General features: G+C 36.4%; 2 protein-coding genes across 2 annotated transcripts in view; one reads left to right on the forward strand and one right to left on the reverse strand.

Annotated features, from left to right (window-relative positions):
* The first annotated feature begins 1,041 nt into the window (after positions 1-1,041).
* Positions 1,042-8,369, forward strand: LOC306871156 (2-methoxy-6-polyprenyl-1,4-benzoquinol methylase, mitochondrial-like). Its single transcript, XM_079418878.1, has 7 exons — positions 1,042-1,246; positions 1,418-1,567; positions 2,073-2,294; positions 3,561-3,667; positions 3,946-4,034; positions 5,625-5,736; positions 7,030-8,369. The coding sequence occupies exons 1-7, from the start codon at positions 1,045-1,047 to the stop codon at positions 7,129-7,131; spliced, it is 984 nt and encodes a 327-aa protein (XP_079275004.1). The 5' UTR covers positions 1,042-1,044; the 3' UTR covers positions 7,132-8,369.
* Positions 8,370-9,266: 897 nt separating this feature from the next.
* Positions 9,267-18,480, reverse strand: part of LOC306870787 (E3 ubiquitin-protein ligase znrf3-like) — a gene marked incomplete at its 3' end in the record, with an annotated part of 71,858 nt that continues 62,644 nt past the window's right edge. Inside the window, exons 3-8 of the mRNA XM_079418201.1 lie at positions 17,158-17,232; positions 14,696-14,827; positions 13,337-13,444; positions 12,999-13,166; positions 10,969-11,071; positions 9,267-10,882 (exon numbers count right to left, since the gene is read on the reverse strand). Of these exons, the coding sequence (XP_079274327.1) occupies positions 9,267-10,882; positions 10,969-11,071; positions 12,999-13,166; positions 13,337-13,444; positions 14,696-14,827; positions 17,158-17,232 (2,202 nt within the window). The remainder of the gene's footprint in view (positions 10,883-10,968; positions 11,072-12,998; positions 13,167-13,336; positions 13,445-14,695; positions 14,828-17,157; positions 17,233-18,480) is intronic.

The following is an 18,480-nucleotide window of genomic DNA, read 5'->3' on the forward strand; positions in this document are numbered from 1 at the left end:
ATGTTTTGTGCGTTGCTCAAATGCTTATCAGATAAAATGACTACCAGACGCAGAGTAGATGCACAAACAAAGCCTGTATTACAGGCCCCATGTGTAAGCCATTTCCCCCTGTGTGTGTGTGTGTGTGTGTGTGGAGGCCCGGCTGCCCACCTGCAGATGTTTGTGGTATGTGAGGTGAACACATTCACAAAGTATTGCAATGCAACACAAATGTGAATCAGAAAAGAAATATAATTTATCAATGAGGCTTGTTACTGATCTGTATAAATGATGCACTCAGAGCTAATTGCTAATGCATGTATTAAATTTGCGGCGATTTGTCTGATTACACCATAAACCCCATCAGCCTTCATTCATTAAATAAACACAATAATAAAAGCCACTCAGAAAGGCAAACAAGCAGTTCGTCATTCATTTACATTATGCTGAGTGTTGCTGCATGAGTATGAATCCTATAGTGCCCTCTACTGGTAGGGACCACTAAACACATAGTTCATTGTAATTTCTCTTCTGCATGACACTAAAAGAGTAGAAAGTGATATTAAAAAAGGAATTGCTAATGGGTAGATGATATGATCTTTCAAGCAGTTTCAGTAAATAAATCAAGGAAAAACAGAAAAGAAAAAGTAATAGAGTTAGAAATGCAGAAATATATATATATAAAAAAATAATATATATATATAGTAACTATAAAAAATCGCTCTGCCCAACAAACCTTTCACCTTTAAACACATCTAAACACATTAAAAAATAATGAAATATCAAATAAAATTAATTTCTGTAATTTTTCCACTTCTTTTTGTGACAATTTTGTTTATCTACAAGACAAAAAAATATATATATGTTAATGTTTTGTATTAGCCTATAATCCTACAGTGAACAATGCCATCCTCACAGAAAAAGCTTACACTGCATCACATACACACACATAATCATATAGGCCTATACATAATACGTTTTTGTAGTCCATTAAAAATCCACCGGAACTACAACTCGTCGCGGGTTTATGACGCAAGTGTTCACGTAACTGAACTTGAGAGAAACATGGCGGCCTCTTTCAGGACTGTTGTCCATAGAGTTCTCTCCGATTCCATGCGAAATATTCATCATGTTTCAAGGTGTCCAATCAAACATTTATGCTGTCACGCTGGACTCACAGGATGTCGTGGATATAGCGATAGCACAGAGGGCAGAAGTACGCACTTTGGTTTCCAATCAGTCCCAGAGGAGGAGAAAGCAGGGAAAGGTGAGCTACATGCATTAGTTTATTTGGTAAGATTAGTTGTCTATGTGTATAAATTCAGTCAAGTGATAGTGTGTGCTCCAGGCTTTTCCACTAGCTGATACATCTCCGTTTACTCCGTTGTTCTTCGACTGTCAGTGTATAAGCTGTGCTTTGTTTGGTTTCTTTGGTCAGTGTATAAGGTGTTTGAAAGTGTGGCCAAGAAGTATGACGTGATGAATGACGTCATGAGTTTGGGGATACACAGACTGTGGAAAGACACACTGCTGCACATCATGAATCCTCAGCCCGGACTAAAGCTGCTGGACACGGCTGGTGGCACCGGTACATCACATTTTTGATGAAGAAACAATGGCATTTTGTCTAAGATGTCAATGCGTTTAATCATTTTAGTTTAGTTTATATTTAGTGCTGTCAAACGATTAATCACATCCAAAATAAAAGTTTTTGTTTACATAATGTTTACAGTGTATATATAAATACACACATGCATGCAAGAATTTTTTTTATTTTATATATTAAATATATTTATATCTAATATAAATTATATGAATATAATATATACATGTCAATAAATATATGTAAATATTTTTTTAAATATATACCATATGTGTGTTTATATACACACACATTATGTAAACAAAAACGTTTATTTTTGATGTGATTAATCGTTTGACAGCACTATTAATATTACTGAATACTAATCTTTTAAAGTGAACATGTACCCTAGAACAGCAGGAGTCTGTGGAAAAGTTGAGGATGATCGTATTTGATCTAAAAGTTTGAAAACCCCTGCCTTTAATTGATCTCTGTGTTATTCTGGCTCTAGGTGACATCTCTTTCCGCTTCCTGGAGTACACGCGCTCGATGTATGATCGTCAGCAGCGGATGAGAGTAAAATCCCGTCAGACGCCATCGTGGCAGGACATCGCCGATCATTACGTGTCAGACGAAGCAGGGCCTCCACAGTCGCACGCAGTGGTGTGTGACATCAACAAAGAAATGCTCAAAGTTGGTAAACAGAGGGCAGAGAAAGCAGGAATCACGACAGGTGCAGTCATCTTTAACCCTCTGGGGTCTGAGGGTGTTCTGGGGGCCTGGAGAACTTTTGACATGCCCTGACATTTGGGCTTTTTGCCAGTTGCTTATAAACATATAAACAGTGTTGTGCTGTAATTTAATTACAGTTACTTCTTATGTAATTGAACGTAATGCTGTATAGACTGTAGAACATTTATAAACCATACAATAGTGGATTTAACATCAAAATGTAAAGTCTAACCTTAAAATGCATGCTTTTATGTACCTTTCTCACTTTAAATACTTTAAAGTGTTACCAATATTCTTATTAACACACCAGTGTCCAATTCTCACGATTAACTAGTTTGTAATATAGCATGAATATTACTGGGAGATTGGCTGTTTATTATTACTTAAAAACAACAACAACACATATTAATGCCTTACTCTCCTACCCAAAATTTAACAACTACTTTAAATATTAATATGCAGTAATTAGGAGAATTGGACTATAATCTAAAGTGTGACCAGAATAATTTATGCACTTAATTATTTATTTGAAATAATTAAAAGAACCATTTCTTGTCTATCCTTGTATCATTAACATATCGAGGTTGATATAGGATTTAGAAAGTAATTAGTAATTAATTACTTTTTTTAAGAGTAACTTAATCAGTTTGTAATCCGCACAAACTGGGCTACTATAATGTGACCCTGGAGCACAAAACCAGTCTTAAGTCACTGGGGTATATATATTTGTAGCAATAGCCAACAATACATTGTATGGGTCAAAATTATACATTTTTCTATTATGCCAAAAATCATTAGGATATTAAGTAAAGATCATGTTCTGTGAAGGTATTTAGTAAATTTCTTACTGTAAATATATCAAAACTTCATTTTTGATTAGTAATATGCATTGCTAAGAACTTCATTTGGACAACTTAGGTGATTTTCTCAATATTTAGATTTTTTTGCACCCTCAGATTCCAGATTTTCAAATAGTTGCATCTCTGCCAAATATTGTCCGATCATAACAAACCATACATCAATGGAAAGCTGATTTATTCAGGTTTCAGATGATGCATAAATCTCAATTTAAAAAAATTGACACTTAAGACTGGTTTTGGGGTCCAGGGTGACATATGTGAGCAGCATGTATGTACATGATTGTGTTTTTGAGAAAGCAATGTTTAAGCGTATCACTGAAATAAGCACTTTTTGAAACCAAACACTTTGTATCACTTGTGTTTTGGAGGGAACATCTAATGTTGATTTGGTTGTCACATGTTTGCAGGTCTTTCGTGGGTCGTGGGCGATGCAGAAGAGCTCCCGTTTGATGACGATCAGTTTGATATTTACACTATTGCGTTCGGCATCAGAAATGTCACCCACATAGAGCAAGTAAGGACTCTGCACTGCGCATCAGTTTGCTTGAACACAGGTTAAAACTAGACTAAACACATCACTGTACTGAAAGCCATTTCTTTCCTAAACCAAGCTTGAAATAGTGCCCATATTGCTGCTGCTTACAATCTGTAATGGGATGCTACCATATTTCATGTTGTGGTATTTATTCATTAACATATTTGAAGAGTGGTGTGTTTGAAGTCTTTGATCATCCTGTCACTGTAAGCTGGTTATTATTATTACTTAGTTTGAGATGATGACTCTTTTGGCAGGCTCTACAGGAGGCTTTGCGTGTTCTTAAGCCAGGTGGACGGTTCATGTGTCTAGAATTCAGCAAAGTCACCAACCCACTTCTCACAAGGTCACTGAACCAGTGTTGATTACTTTAGATAGTATTATAGTTTTATTCAGATTTTGAATCATTTTTATATTTTCAGTTTTCGTTTTCAATGTAGTTATAGTAATTTTGTTGTGTTTTTGTCATTTTTACATGTTTTCACATGTTTTTTTTTACAAAACAAAAAGGTTTTTTTTTATTTTAGTGTTGTTTTTGCTCATTAAATTAAATGAAAATTAGAATGTTTTTATATTTGTGACCCTGGAGCACAAAAGCAGTCTTAAGTCTCTGGGGTATATTTGTAGCAATAGCCAAAAATACATTGTATGGGTCAAAATTATAGATTTTTCTTTTATGCCAAAAATCATTAGGATATTAAGTAAAGATCATGCTCCATGAAGATATTTTGTAAATTTCCTACCGTAAATATATCTAAACTAAATGTTTGATTAGTAATATGCATTGCTAAGAACTTCATTTGGACAACTTTAAAGGAGATTTTCTCAATATTTAGATTTTTTATTTTTTTTGCACCCTCAGATTTTCATATAGTTGTATCTCAGCCAAATATTGTCCTGTCCTAACAATTCAGGTTTCTGATGCATAATGGAAAGCTTATATATTTAGCTTTCATATGATGTCGAAAAATTGACCCTTATGACTGGTTTTGTGGTCCAGGGTCACATTTTATTTCAGTTAACATTTAGTACAAGTAACAAAAATGTTTCATGGTTTTCCTTAACTGTTGATAGTTTTCACGTGACGTCACTCCCTTATAGGAACGCCCACCTGGAGGGCAAAACAAACCTTTTCTCCACTGACCGCCAGTTATTTTTACGCAGATTTCATCGTTATAATATACTAAAACGGCGAAATTCAGTAAACACCTTATTGATGATGATATTTTGTACAGGCAAGAAGATGAAGACAATATAAACACAACGTGCAAAGTTTCACATTAAATTTCTTCCCATAGAAAACCATTAGAAGGAAAACACTGAACCATTAAACGGATTGCATTCATATTCCGGCCTCATCTGCTTGCCGTAGTAAACTATGCATCATTAATAAGGTGATTACTGAATTTGATCTTTTAATATTGTCGTTTTAAATATATTACCTGCACTTTAAGTGTTTTTGCAATGTTTTGTCGCATGTTTATGATTAAAATATTGCCGCGGGTGCTTAATATGGATTGCAAATGGCCAAAACTTGCATTTTGTTCAGAATTACCTTTGTTTTATTCTTTTGAGAGGTGATATTATTTACAATATTTGCGGCTGGGAAACAGATGAAAAACTGACACGCTTGTGCAGCAGTTCTATGGATGTTTTGCCCTCCATGTCTTCGAGCCGGTCACTTGACTGAAAGCTATGAATAATAACCCTACACTGAACATTTTTACAGTCCCTTAACACTGCCTTTTTTGACTTATTCACTGCATGTAGGTGATATGATTTTGTAAATGCACTTTTTATTTATTGCTGAATTTTTTAATTTTTGCATATTTTCTATAACTTTTTTAAAAATCTTTTATTTATTTTAGAGAGGTTATATATATACAGTGTATAGTATGTAAATTGTTCATGGTTGTTTTTGGGTTTTTTTGGCCAGGCTGTATGATGCATATAGTTTTCAGATGATCCCTGTGTTGGGTGAAGTGATTGCTGGAGACTGGAAATCATATCAGTATTTGGTGGAGAGCATCCGAAAGTTCCCAGACCAGGTAACAAAATCCATTTCATGTTACAGCAGTTTTGTAGGCGTGACAGACACAATATGTTCTCAGATAGTTCATGCAAGTGCAGAAATGTCCTTGTTAAAACCCCCAAATCTTTAAAGGGGTCATATGATGACTTTTTAAAGAGCGTTATTTTGTGTATTTGGTGTAATGGAATATGTTGACATGCTTTAATGTTCATAAAACACATTATTTTTCAAATACTGTACATTTTTGTAAGTCCTCTATGCCCCGCCTCTCTCAAACGCATCGTTTTCTATAAAGTCCCTCCTTCCGACAAGCACAGTCTGCTCTGATTGGCCAGCTGACAGTGCATTGTGATTGGCCGAACACCACAAGCCGTGTCGGAAATGTAATGCCCCTTTCCATAATCACGAGCTTCAGCTTTCAAAATGAAAGTGAAAACAGTTAATAATGTCCTTAATTTTAATTTTACCATCAGTTCAAGCCCGAGAGGGGAACAGCGTCGTGTGACAGACACCGTGATGAAGCTGGTATGTGTTTGCACACAAGCCGCGATTATGACGATTTCTGTACAATCCGCTGTGATGTGACCATCTCTCTCTCACACACACAAGCCGCGATTAAGATAGCTGATGTGCTGAGATTGTAATAGCAAAGTCAGAATTAGCTCCTCTCCTAGGCTCATGAAACGGTCGTCCAGTAAAAGCGTTGTGATAGCATCTGGGTTGTGCTGTTCAGTTGATTCCTAAATGCATCTACTTTCAGAAGGCCCAAAAAAGTGCTTTTGCTTTCACATAGCGCCTGTCATGGCTGCATCAACACTACTGCGGTTCCTGAAGCCACGCCTTATGCAAATATTTCCACATTGTGACATAGAGATGTGGGGGCGGAGCCGTTTTAGGGGGCGTGGCAAAATCTTAACTTTGATAAAGAATATCTCTTTGGTTTTGAGACTTTAGTCTTTGCAACTTCAGGGATCTTATCAATGCACAAACAGCTTGTAACACTCCAAAGAGAAAGAAAAACTTGAAATTGCATCATATGACCCCTTTAATGCAAATTTTACATGTTTATTTTCAATTCACCTGTAATAAAACTGTGTTGGGTCTTGAAATTGAAGAACCTATAAGGCTTTTTCACCAATTACAGGTCTTAGGGGTTAATTTAAGCTTTTCTTTGTGAATCTCACACTTAAAGTTTGTCCATGCCTTTTTTAAACTATGGTAATCTAAGCAAAGAGTAAAAGAAACCTTTTCAGTATTTGTGTGAAAAAGAATTATGAGAAAGCTTCATCAAACTCTGTGCCTTCCTCAGGAAACATTCAAGGAAATGATTGAGGATGCTGGCTTCTTCGGTGTCCAGTATTTTAACCTGACCGGAGGAATCGTTGCCGTTCATTCAGGATTCAAGCTCTGAGTGTCAGCCTTCTCTCCAAATGAACTCTGACAAGAAAGAGTGTTGTTCAACAAACAATGAGTGGAGGACATTAAAATTGAACACCGTTTGACCAGACACTGGGGTCTCAGCATGAAAAGTCCTTTGTTCATGTGTTTTGTTGGTAATGGAAACACTTTCACTCTCTGGCAAACATTAAAAAGTGTTGTGGGCTTAATTGAGCTGTTGAAAATGGCTTAGTTTTTAAAGGCTGATTAAATGTGAGCACTATTTTTATTTGTACAAGATGGACAATGTGTTTGGTTTTTGCTCAGTTGGAGGCACATGCTAACCTAGTACAAGATTAAATATACTTTGTTCTTTGATCTCATTACAAAATGTAAGTTTAGTAATGAACGCTTGTTCAGAAAGCGGAGTCTGAATCTGTATCAAATTTCTACCAAAGTGGATCCACACACACTTTTGGAATAAGTTCATAACATGAAAAACATCCCTGTGATGTGTTGTGCTTGGCGAAAATGAAACAGTCAAATGTGTGTTTTTACTTTAATAAAACCATATATTTTTTAAGATCTTTGTACACTGTTACAAAACCGTACTAAAATTTTTAAATCAGTTTTTGGTCAGAGAATATTTAATCGTCTTGTGTGCAATTACCATGTATTTACAAAGTCTCTTATTAGTTATCTCAAAAAAAAACAACCTCACAGACACTCTGAACATAAGACATGGCTTAAAGATAAATATATTAGTCAATAAATATTCAGAGAACATATTTCCATTTATGAAATGTGCTGCTATACAGATACAGAAATATACACAGATCAAGCTCTAACCTTTAACATTTGTAAAATGATAATGGAGAAAATAATTATATCTTTAAAAAAATTTAAAAATATTAATTTTTGTACACATTTTCTTTTATACAATCTTAAGTGCTACAAACAATACGAAATATTAAATAGTGACTCAAGTACCCAGAAAAAAATATGCTATATTTGCAGTACATATGTCTATGCAAGGCAAGAGTAGATTCTTGTTACGGCACTGTTTTAGTTTATGTATAAATAATGTTATTTTAAAATGACCTCCTGTGTAAGCTGTATGAGTACATTTCATAGAAACAGTATAAAATACTCTGTAAAAACAGAAAGGCATGATGATATGATGACGTATGTGTAAAAGCATGAGTGCAATGTGTAGTTATTAAAGGTAATTATGCGGTTTTTGATATATAAATATATATACCACTGCATTCCAATCTCTTTAAACCATTATACTTTGGTGTCTTTCTGACAAACTTAGCTTTAATTTATATATATATATATATATATATATATAAAAAAAAAATAATACAATTATTAGGGGTCAAATACTAGACATCCTACACCTCTAACCCTAGAGTAGTCTAATTCTACCAGTGGTGTCTTGACTGTACCCTGGAGACAAACTAAACTTTGGTGTGATATATGCAGCTCAGTAGTCTCCATTGATAAAGTATATTTATAAAAAAAAAAAAAACCTTTTGAATTGGTCTGTTTCTGTACTAAAAAAGATAAAGGCCCTGAGAAGTGACGAGAAAGAGGGAGGCGTACATATTCCTAGCTACGTTTTCAGAGAAGTTACCTCAGCACCTGTTGTGCACTCCCTCAAGATGCAGTGTCCCATTTTGGTTTTTATTTCTCTAAATGAAATCCTTTAATTGACTGAGATGTACGTACATGCTGTATGACTTCATACTGCTCACATGCATGCAATTCTGAATGAAATATGAGTAAAAGGATCATTCAAATCATCGTAGCTAATAACATGGAACTCAGGCATAATCTAAATTGTCATAAAAATGTAAAAGTTAGTCATGTACATTTATAGACATTTTCCCTGGTCCTAATCCAGTCAAGAAAGAAGCATATTATGATGCTCCGTATGACTCACATTTCTGAGTTTGAGGAAAATATAGCTTTGTACTTTCGCCTTCTATAAATATTGAGTTGATGTGACAGATTCTGAAGGCCACAGGAATGAACAAGATCAACGCTGAAAAAAACAAACAATAAAACAAAATCTTGATTTGAAACCAAAACCCTTTCTGGTAAGTACACTTTTAACAACAAATATTGATTTTCAAGAGCTTGTGCTGTGTTCAGGGCTTCCTATCAGAGCCCTGATCCATCAAACGACGCTTTGCCGCCCCCTTGTGTTTCAGACTTGGGAAACAGTGCTCTTGCCTCTTCAACTTGACCTCTACATTGTCCTGAGGTGAAAAACAAGTCACAATGCTCCTCAGAAATTCTCTCATCCCTCTCTACAGGAAGTCTAGGAGAGAGCAAACTTGTTTGTGGTTCTGGACCCAAGCCTAATTCACAGTCTGTATCCTCAGGAATTATGGGTATCCGCTGCGCTAACTCGCAGCATCCCTGTCCCATGCAGCCGTCGCTGTCCGTCTGTGCGTACTGTACATTAACCGAACAATCTTCAGCGTAATGACTAGTGCTTCCTCTGTGTACAGTCATCTCTGTGTAGAAGCAGCATGGCAGTCCATCGTAGCTAACGTGATCCGGAGACGGAAGCTGCTCGGTGCTAACGCTATAAAAGTTCGGTGGGGAAGACTCCGTGGCCCACCTGCAGTGTCCCCGGTCATCTGCTTCCTTACCTTTACACTCTAAGTTTAATTTGGGTACCTCGAAACAGCAGTTGCAAGCTACCCCCTGCTCTCCACAAGGCTTCACAGAGCTGTGGCTCCTTTCTGCCACAGCGCCCTCTAGGGGCCCGGCTGAGGTAGTGCTAGTAAGTTCCCTGGCTTCCACCGAAGAGTGGCTACTACAGTTGGGCTCCAGGCTGCAGTTGGACAACTGGTCCCCAGAACCGTAACATGTTCCAACCGGAGGATGTAGGCAGTCCATCATACTTGATACCGGAGCCAAAGTATCATCGGTTTGAGGGGTTGCAGCAAACGCCGTCCCAGCCTCCCCGGCTGAACCCCTACAAGGACTCTTACTGCGGTACACATATGGATCGTAATCGCTGCTTAGCGAACTCCGGAAGGTCGAGCAGCTCCCATATACTCCCTGGTTGCTGACTTCTGTACAATCCAACATGGAGTCGCTCGAGGAGCAGTGGCACTGGCCCGAGCTGCTGCTGCTGTCGCTTCCAGGACAGTCCGCAAGGTAACCGCTACACACAGAGCGATGCCCGTGATAACAACTAAGTCCCGAGGAGCTTCCGGAGTCACCCAGTCGGGAAGAGGAAGCCGGTGCCATGTGCACCACAGTAGGATACAAAAGTCCTGGCTGGAAGGGTCGACTGTGACCTTTGTGGAGTCCGTTACCTTGCTGACCTTCAGGTTGTGGAAAGGTCAAGCCCTGGAAATAGTAGTGCTGGTACATGGTCTCGTATTGGGAATAGCAGGCAGCACGAGAAAAGTTGCGTCCGTGGAATTTGGGGCGTTTGAAAGTATGGGTTTGTGGATAAGCGCGGTGCTCCAGGCCGCAATGGTGCGGGTTTAGCGTGTGCTCCAAGTGGAGGGCAGGGTAACCCCGTATAAAGGAAGATTGTGGAGGATAGATGCCTTGCTCAGGGTGTTGGTCCACTGTTAGAACAGTGATGGGGTTTCCATGGGGGTCCATGCTGGTCCGAGTAGGGAAGGCCGTCACTTGCCCAGCTCTGTGCACCCTTCCTGGATAATGAACAGGGAGGACAACTCTCTGCTGGCGGCTGTGGACTGGGTTTCCCGGATCAAGACAAACAGCGCCTGGGTTTCCCTTTTTTTGTTCTGTGTGGAAAGTAAAAACGCACAGGTCAGAAATGAACTGATACATTCCAAACATTTGGACCGCAGAGTCGGCATCTTATGCTTACCAATAATGTTGTGCCTGCAGTGTGGACAAGTGTGGTGCTGAAGTAGCCAAGGGTCCACGCATTTCTTGTGGAATCGGTGTGCACAAGGGATCACTCTTAACTCCTGTAGGTGTGAAAGGAAAGGATTGAGTGGTTAACAGATCTGTCTTAACATTTTTAATGGCCCTTAGATAGGTTTTTGATAGATTTTGGACTATCGTAATTATGCACTCGCCGTGGTCACAAAAATGTCTCGTTTGCACACATTTTTAAGCACTGCAGATTAAAAACAAGTGATTTTAAGCCGTTTAAATGCAAACAACAGTGCTACATGTGCACGCTGTAAGACTGTTTCTGAATGAATCCACTGCTCATAAAGCACGGGAGTATTTTTGTTGCTTTATTGGCCTTGAATGGTTAAATGCACATACTTATATGTATGAAAATGCCCATCTTTGCAAGTATCCTCCCAAACACAGTCATTTAGGTCTTAAGTGAAAGTAAACAGCTGAGAAAGAAAATGTGCATGTGTAACAGTATACTGGATCCGGAAGCTGCTTATCATTCCTCCTGTCTGTCATTCATCTTAATCAAACAACAGTGAGACAAAATATCTCACTGCTCTTAACTAAATCACTTTTGTAACTAATTTAATAAAAAAAAAACAAAAAAAAAAACAAGTCTTCACTGTGTAAATTAAATATTACACAGTGAAGACTATGCAGTGTTTTTGATTTAATTAGGCTATACAATATATGTAGCATTTATTTATTGCAGTTTTTTTCCTATTGCTTATAATTAGTTTCTTATTTCATCACTGACTGTTTACGTATCTTCAGTGAGCTTGAGTTTTTTCTCTTTTCCTCTCTCTTTTTTGAATTATTTTTTTTTGTGATATTGAAACTGGTGACAAGAATTATGAAAATTCTGTGGTATCAAAACTTTTCACATCATAAAAACCTTATTAAAAGCAAAAATAACTATATTGTGATTTGTATCGTTATAGTGATATAAAATTACTCAAATCGTGATATAAGATTTTAGTCATACATTTTGAAGCATCTTGGGATGCAATATTTGCAGGCCACCCCAAATCAGTTACCCACAGGCATGCATTTTTTCCAAGTAACTGATGCTTTAGATCAGGAGTGTCTAATCTCGCTCCTAGCGGGCCAATGTCCTAGATAATTTCCCTCCAGCCTGCAAGGTTTTAGTACCCTGGAAGATTGTTCAAGGTGCATTTAATTCAGGTTGGAAGTTCTGGAACTTTAGAGGAAGGTTTTCAAATAGCTAAAAATGACAATTCAATGTAAACTGTAGATGGCGCCACCGTTACACAGCATGCCAGTGCTAAAGATGCTAAAATCTGTCTTAAAACTAGTGCTAACACTTGTAACCAGATACTGCTAAATAAGCCCAGCACTTCAAACTAAGGCAAGGTATCTCAACATGAAAAACTTGAACAATTTTCGACCCCTTCCAAGAGATGATCCCCTGTGCTTTCAGTCAGAAAGCATCACGGATCTCACCCACAGAAGTCCTTCTCTGTCCCCAAGCATGACTCATCCCCCTGCCTCTGCCTTTCCACCCTGCTTTTGTTGCTTTTCTTCATCATCACAGACAAACTCTTTGATGCATTGAGCCTTTTATATTGCCACTTCCTCTGTGATTCCCAGACGTCTTGACTTCTTTGTTGTGTGCTTTTTTAGCATGGATCATAAACGCAAAGACGAATAAAAATACGGCACCAGCAGTACTCTTCAAATACTTTGAGACAAAAGAAGTACAGGGAGGCTAAGAAATGGATGTTTAAGACAACACTGTCAAGAACCCCAGAGAAGTTCATTACAACCAAATCAACCAAAATAAACTAGAAGCATGACTAATTTTCCAGGGCTCCGCAGTTTTGGTTTGGCATACTCCTTTAGTCTGTCATTTGGTTTTGGAATAGATTAGAGGAACTGACAAGGTGAGGAAATACTGATTGTTGGGCAAATGTGCAATACTTTTTTAAAAATCTAAATTTTTATTTTCTAAAAGAAGATCTTTACCTCACCATCGATGTATTTCTCAAGGCATATGGCACAGTCTGATGTGGAACTACTGCTCAATGAGTCTGATGCTCCACAGCTGGCCTCACGCTGACCCTTAAACTTAGCCTTGAACTTGCGTGTTTCCATCTTCTCCAGGGCCTGAATGGCCATCCGGTTCATGGAGCTCTGACAGGTGGGGAAACAATTACGGATAGTGGAAGAGATAGAAGAAAAACAAGGCATGTCAGGCATGCAACAAACTTGTACACGGACATGAAACAATGAATTAAATGGCATGAAGCAATGAGGTTAACATTTAGACTGAACCCGTATCAAACTGCATTGTGGAGCCTCACCTGGCTGCGTCTTTGCTTGAGCTTTATCTTGATGAGGAGGATGAGGCAGACCAGAGACACCACAACAAAGAACGCCAGGAAGATTCCCATGTCAAAATACTCCGTGGGCTGCAATAGGACAACGACAGGAAAACATCAGCACATTTTAAAGTTAAAGTGTATGCAGGAAACCTTACATACAAAAAAATAAGATTACAAACTTTGCAAAAAATTACAAAAATGACATTGTAAAATACAGCTTTCTTTGTGGGGCACTGAGATGTCACAACGGAACAGCCAATCACAACTGCTGTAGAGGGCGTACTTTAACAGATTAATTTGAAGAAATTTAAAATAACAAGCTCTGCACCAACTCTATAACCGTCTGTAAGTAAAGCACTGCTTAAAAATATTACATTACAAAATATATTAAATATATAAAAATAATATATTAATTTATTATATTTTTTTTTTTAAATCTAGTACTCTGTAACTGTCTGCAAGTAAAACATATGCTTAAAAATATTATTATTACACTATTTTTAAGCAATGACAAAAAAAAACTACAACTGTAACCATCTGTAAGTAAAACACTGCTAAAAATTGTATTATGTTTTATATAGTATTATATTATATATTAAAAAAAGTAAAAAAACTAGTACTCTATAACCATCTGCAAGTAAAACAATGCTTAAAAATATACATTTATTATATTATATTATATAAAAAAAAATGACAAAAAAAAAACTAGAACTGTAACCATCTGTAAGTAAATTTTCTCATTATATTACATATTAAAAAATGAAAAAATAAATTAGTACTCTGTAACCATCTGCAAGTAAAACAATGCTTAAAAATATACATTTATTATATTATTTTATATAAAAAAAAATGACAAAAAAAAACTAGAACTGTAACCATCTGTAAGTAATTTTTTCCATTATATTTTATATTACATATTAAAAAATGAAAAAAAAAATAGTACTCTGTAAGCATCTGTAAGTAAAACACTGCTTAAAAATATTCATTTATTATTATATATTCTATTATGGTAACACTTTACAATAAGGTTCATTAGTTAACATGAACTAAGAATGAACAATACTTCTACAGCATTTATTAATCTTTGTTAATGTTAATGTCAGCATTTACTAATGCATTATTAAAATCATAATCGTTGTTTGTGTTAACATTAGTTAATGCACTGAACTAACAATGAATGACTATTTTTTATTAACCAACAAACAAAGATGGATAAATAGTGTAATAAATGTATTGATCATTGTTAGTTAATACATTAACTAATGTTAACTAATTGGAGACTTTGTGAGCCATCTCTACTAATGTTTTAATGCATGCAGTACAAGCATCAACTCTTACCCTTGGTAGTCGATGTTGGATTCTGGCTCGTGCAACTTTTTGCTTATTGACTATGTTCATCAGTTTAACCGCATCAGCTCCTTTGACATAGACCACCGGCCTCTTTAAAGGGTCCTCTGAAACCTGGTTCAGCTAGAGAAAATAATAAGAGAAAAGACAGCTCTTGAGAAAAATATTTCAAGCTCTCATGCCAGACCACTTAACAATTAAATGATAGTTATTTAGAGTCGAAACGCTCAAAAGCAGCAGCAACAAAACCTATGGCTTTACAACTAAAGATGCACTTGGAAAAATACACATAATTATTCGAATGAATAATGTTTCCAATCATTATTCAGTCTGCCAAATCAACATGAACTCGGTTGCCGGGGAAAAGCTCTCCCGACGACATACACCCATGTGAAAAAGCAACCTATAGAGTCCAGACACGGAAACTGTGGTTGGCCCTTTTTCTCTATAGAAGGGGAAAGTAGCAGTAAACCAATTGCATGTTGTGAATATGGATGCTCGATTTAGCCTCGTAGCTCCCTCAGCCTACAGCTCCAGTCTGTAATTTGAGGGAAATACCAGGGATATTCAAGCCTCTATTTCTCCCTCTGTCGTCATGTCTCTCATGTGAAATATGGGAAGTTGAAAAACAGTCATTTAAGTGCACAGACTCAGGGAAAGCCTCACATTGCAAAAAATTATTTTCTTAGTATTTTTGTTTTGTTTTCTAGTATAAATATCTAAAAATTACTGAATCAAGATGCATTCAAATGAAAAGTAAAATTTAAGATATTGTCTTGTTTTGTGAAAAAAAAAAAAAAAAAATCTAAATTTTGTTAGTTTTTGCTTAAAGCAAGCAAAAAAAAATCTGCCAATGGGGCAAGAAAAATATTCTTGTTTAGCCTTTGAATTTAGATCATTTTTCTTACCCTATTGGCAGATATTTTTGCTTGTTTTAAGATATTTCTTTTTTAGAAAACAAGACTTAATATCTTAAGTCATTTTACTTGTGATGTGAATGCATCTTGATTCCAAAATGTTTAGATATATTTAGATTTAATGGGATATTTCAGCCATTTATTCATTCACCAGGCAAAAATTAGATCGCTTAAAAAAAAATGCATGCATTTTTCATAAACCTGCACTATATGAGGTATCACAGATGTATTTGGTAATGTACGTCTGCTCACTGGGGAAGAAAAGAAAGAGAGAAAATGAACAAGGACAGAACTAGGTGAGGATCTGGGGTAGGGAACTAGAGCAGGTGATGATGAAAGCTTTTGCCTTAATGCTTTGCCCCGTGATTAAAACTCTCCTCGTCCTCCCCAAAGCCTCGAGGCTTTACACTGTAATCTGTGTGACCGAGGAACCGATGAGTCTGGACAGAGGAGCTGGCGCTGGAATGTACTGCGCGACTGCTTTCATGTGGTCTACACAGAAGCTCTTTTATCTCGTCTGTACACCGTTTACAACTGAACGAGGGAGAGGGGGAAAAAAGCAAGTCTGGGCCTGGTTTGGAAGAGAAAAATACCACAGTGAAAGAGAGGGGAGTGGAAAAAAAGACCCTTGGTTTCTCAAAAGCAGAGACAAAGAAAAGGACTTCCGCAGATCAGCCTTTTCCACAGACAGCAGTGAGAATAGGTGCTGCACCACGGTAGTGATTCCATGAAGTAAATGGAAATAAAATGGTAGTGGACGACACGCCATTCAATTGCCAATGAAAAATTACGTTTGTGCTTCTTAAAGAAAATACCAGTGCATCCTAACTCTCCTAAGTAGTATGTGATCTTTAGGTTGAAAGCAGTGTACCAAAGGTGCCCAGATTATATAACTTTTTAGAATTATATAATGTTTGTCTGTGTGTATTTCCCCATTAGTAAAAGTCCAGCAATTGATATTGGCATTTTCATGATGTTTTCCCATCAAAAACAAAAGTAAATGTTTTTAATGGTTTTGAATTAAGTCTCATATGCTGCATATATCTGATAAAAAAAATATATATTAACAACAGTAATAAATAATAAAAAAAATATATGTGGATCCTTCAGAAATCATTCTAATTTGCTGCTCAAAAATATTTATCATCATCAATTTTGAAAACAAATACTGCTTAAAATTTTTCTGGAAACGTGAGTTTTTTTGATGAATAGAAATTTCAAAAGAGCAGCATTTATTTGAAACCGAAATCTTTTTTATTATACATGTCTTTACTTTCGATCAATTAAATGCATCCATGTTGAATAAAATATAGATACAAAATGTTAGTGTTATTTAGTTTTTTTAGTATGCACGCAAAGAGATGTAACCACCAATTAAACACAATGCCATTAACAAACCTGACTCTTAACTTCAAATGGGAGCATTATGCATAAAATTATGCATTATGCACAACATATCAAATGTACTAATATCAAAAATGGATGTATTGCTGAAAAAGGTCGTGACACTCAACACATCAGTGATGTTACACTCACTTGGTCGATGGCATCTGGATTTTCGGAGACGTCAAAGATAACAGCTGTGGCCCCTCTCTGAACAGCTCTCTTCGCCTGTGAGGATGACAACAAGCAGAAAAAGGTTATTCTACTACATCGCATTTAAAACTGCTAATGTAGTGCTGAAAGTAAATAGTGACAAAAGCAGAGAGCACTGAAACACTACAAAGTAAATTGTTACCATTTTGGTATTTATATACTAGTACTACTATTTTACTAGTATAATATTACTAGTATTATTTATAGATACTAGATTATTTTGAATTGGCTTTTATTTTTATCTTTTCAGTTTTAGTAATTTTGTAAGGTGCTTCTGTAATTTTTATTAGTTCTTTTATATTTCTATTTAGCTTTAATTTATTATACAGTATATATGCCTAAATGCTCAAAATGTGGAAGTAATGATATGCTTCCACAAAGTTTTGTTTTTATTTAAAATTTGCATTCATTTTTCAGAAGTAAATATGTCAATACCATGTTAAATATTCTAAAAGGATTCACTCCCGACCGATAGAGGTCACTGTTACACTTCAGCTAGATGTTTCACGAGTCAGTAAACATACTTAGTGATGGTTAAAGTGGCTTTCTGTACATAACACAAACATACATACAGTTCAAAGCTTTGTGCTATCACGGCTCCATTTGTTCACCATTTTATTATTTTAATAGATGATCAACATGACATAGCCAGACTCGTATTTTGTTTACACACTGACGGCTGGGTACGTTCCAACTCCACTCATGCGAAAGAAATAAAGAACAGGCTGAAACAAAAAGGCAAAATAAAGAGATCAAAGTGACAATGCACAGCTCTATAACTCTGTTATCAGAGTAGCAAAGGGATGGCACCGCTCCAAGCCCAAGGCATTCTGGGTACTATGAGAGAAAGCATGGCCTCTCTACACACTGCCTGTATGCTTGTGTGTGTGTGTGTGTGTGTGTGTGTGTGGTAGAGACACTGCTAGTGACTGTTCAACAAACAATACATGTACCCACAGACGCCATTACACTGTTCATTTATGTCAAAGTGATTTATCTCAAGCTAAGTCTCATGTAAAAGGCCTAAATGAGACGTTGGTTTAGGTTGGGATTTAGTAGCTATAAAGCGAAAAGTGCAGAGTGCATGATCACTTGCCAACAAATACACATTCATTCATTTATATTTTATATTGTATATCATCAGTCATCCAATATTTGATATTTCTATTTTTTTTTTTAGCATTTTCTATTTTTCTATTTTTTTAGCATTTCTTTTTTTAACAAAGCAAAATCTAACTTCAAGTACACACCGACTGGGAAGTT

Source organism: Barbus barbus (assembly GCF_936440315.1).
Source record: "Barbus barbus genome assembly, chromosome: 6".
Lineage (NCBI taxonomy): Eukaryota > Metazoa > Chordata > Actinopteri > Cypriniformes > Cyprinidae > Barbus > Barbus barbus.

Excerpts from the sequence above, each read along its gene's own strand:
- LOC306871156 (XM_079418878.1), top strand. The coding sequence starts at position 1,045 with ATGGCGGCCTCTTTCAGGACTGTTGTCCATAGAGTTCTCTCCGATTCC. Across the intron at positions 1,247-1,417 it reads GGAGGAGAAAGCAGGGAAAG|TGTATAAGGTGTTTGAAAGT; the intron begins GTGAGCTACATG and ends TTCTTTGGTCAG. Across the intron at positions 2,295-3,560 it reads GAAAGCAGGAATCACGACAG|GTCTTTCGTGGGTCGTGGGC; the intron begins GTGCAGTCATCT and ends ACATGTTTGCAG.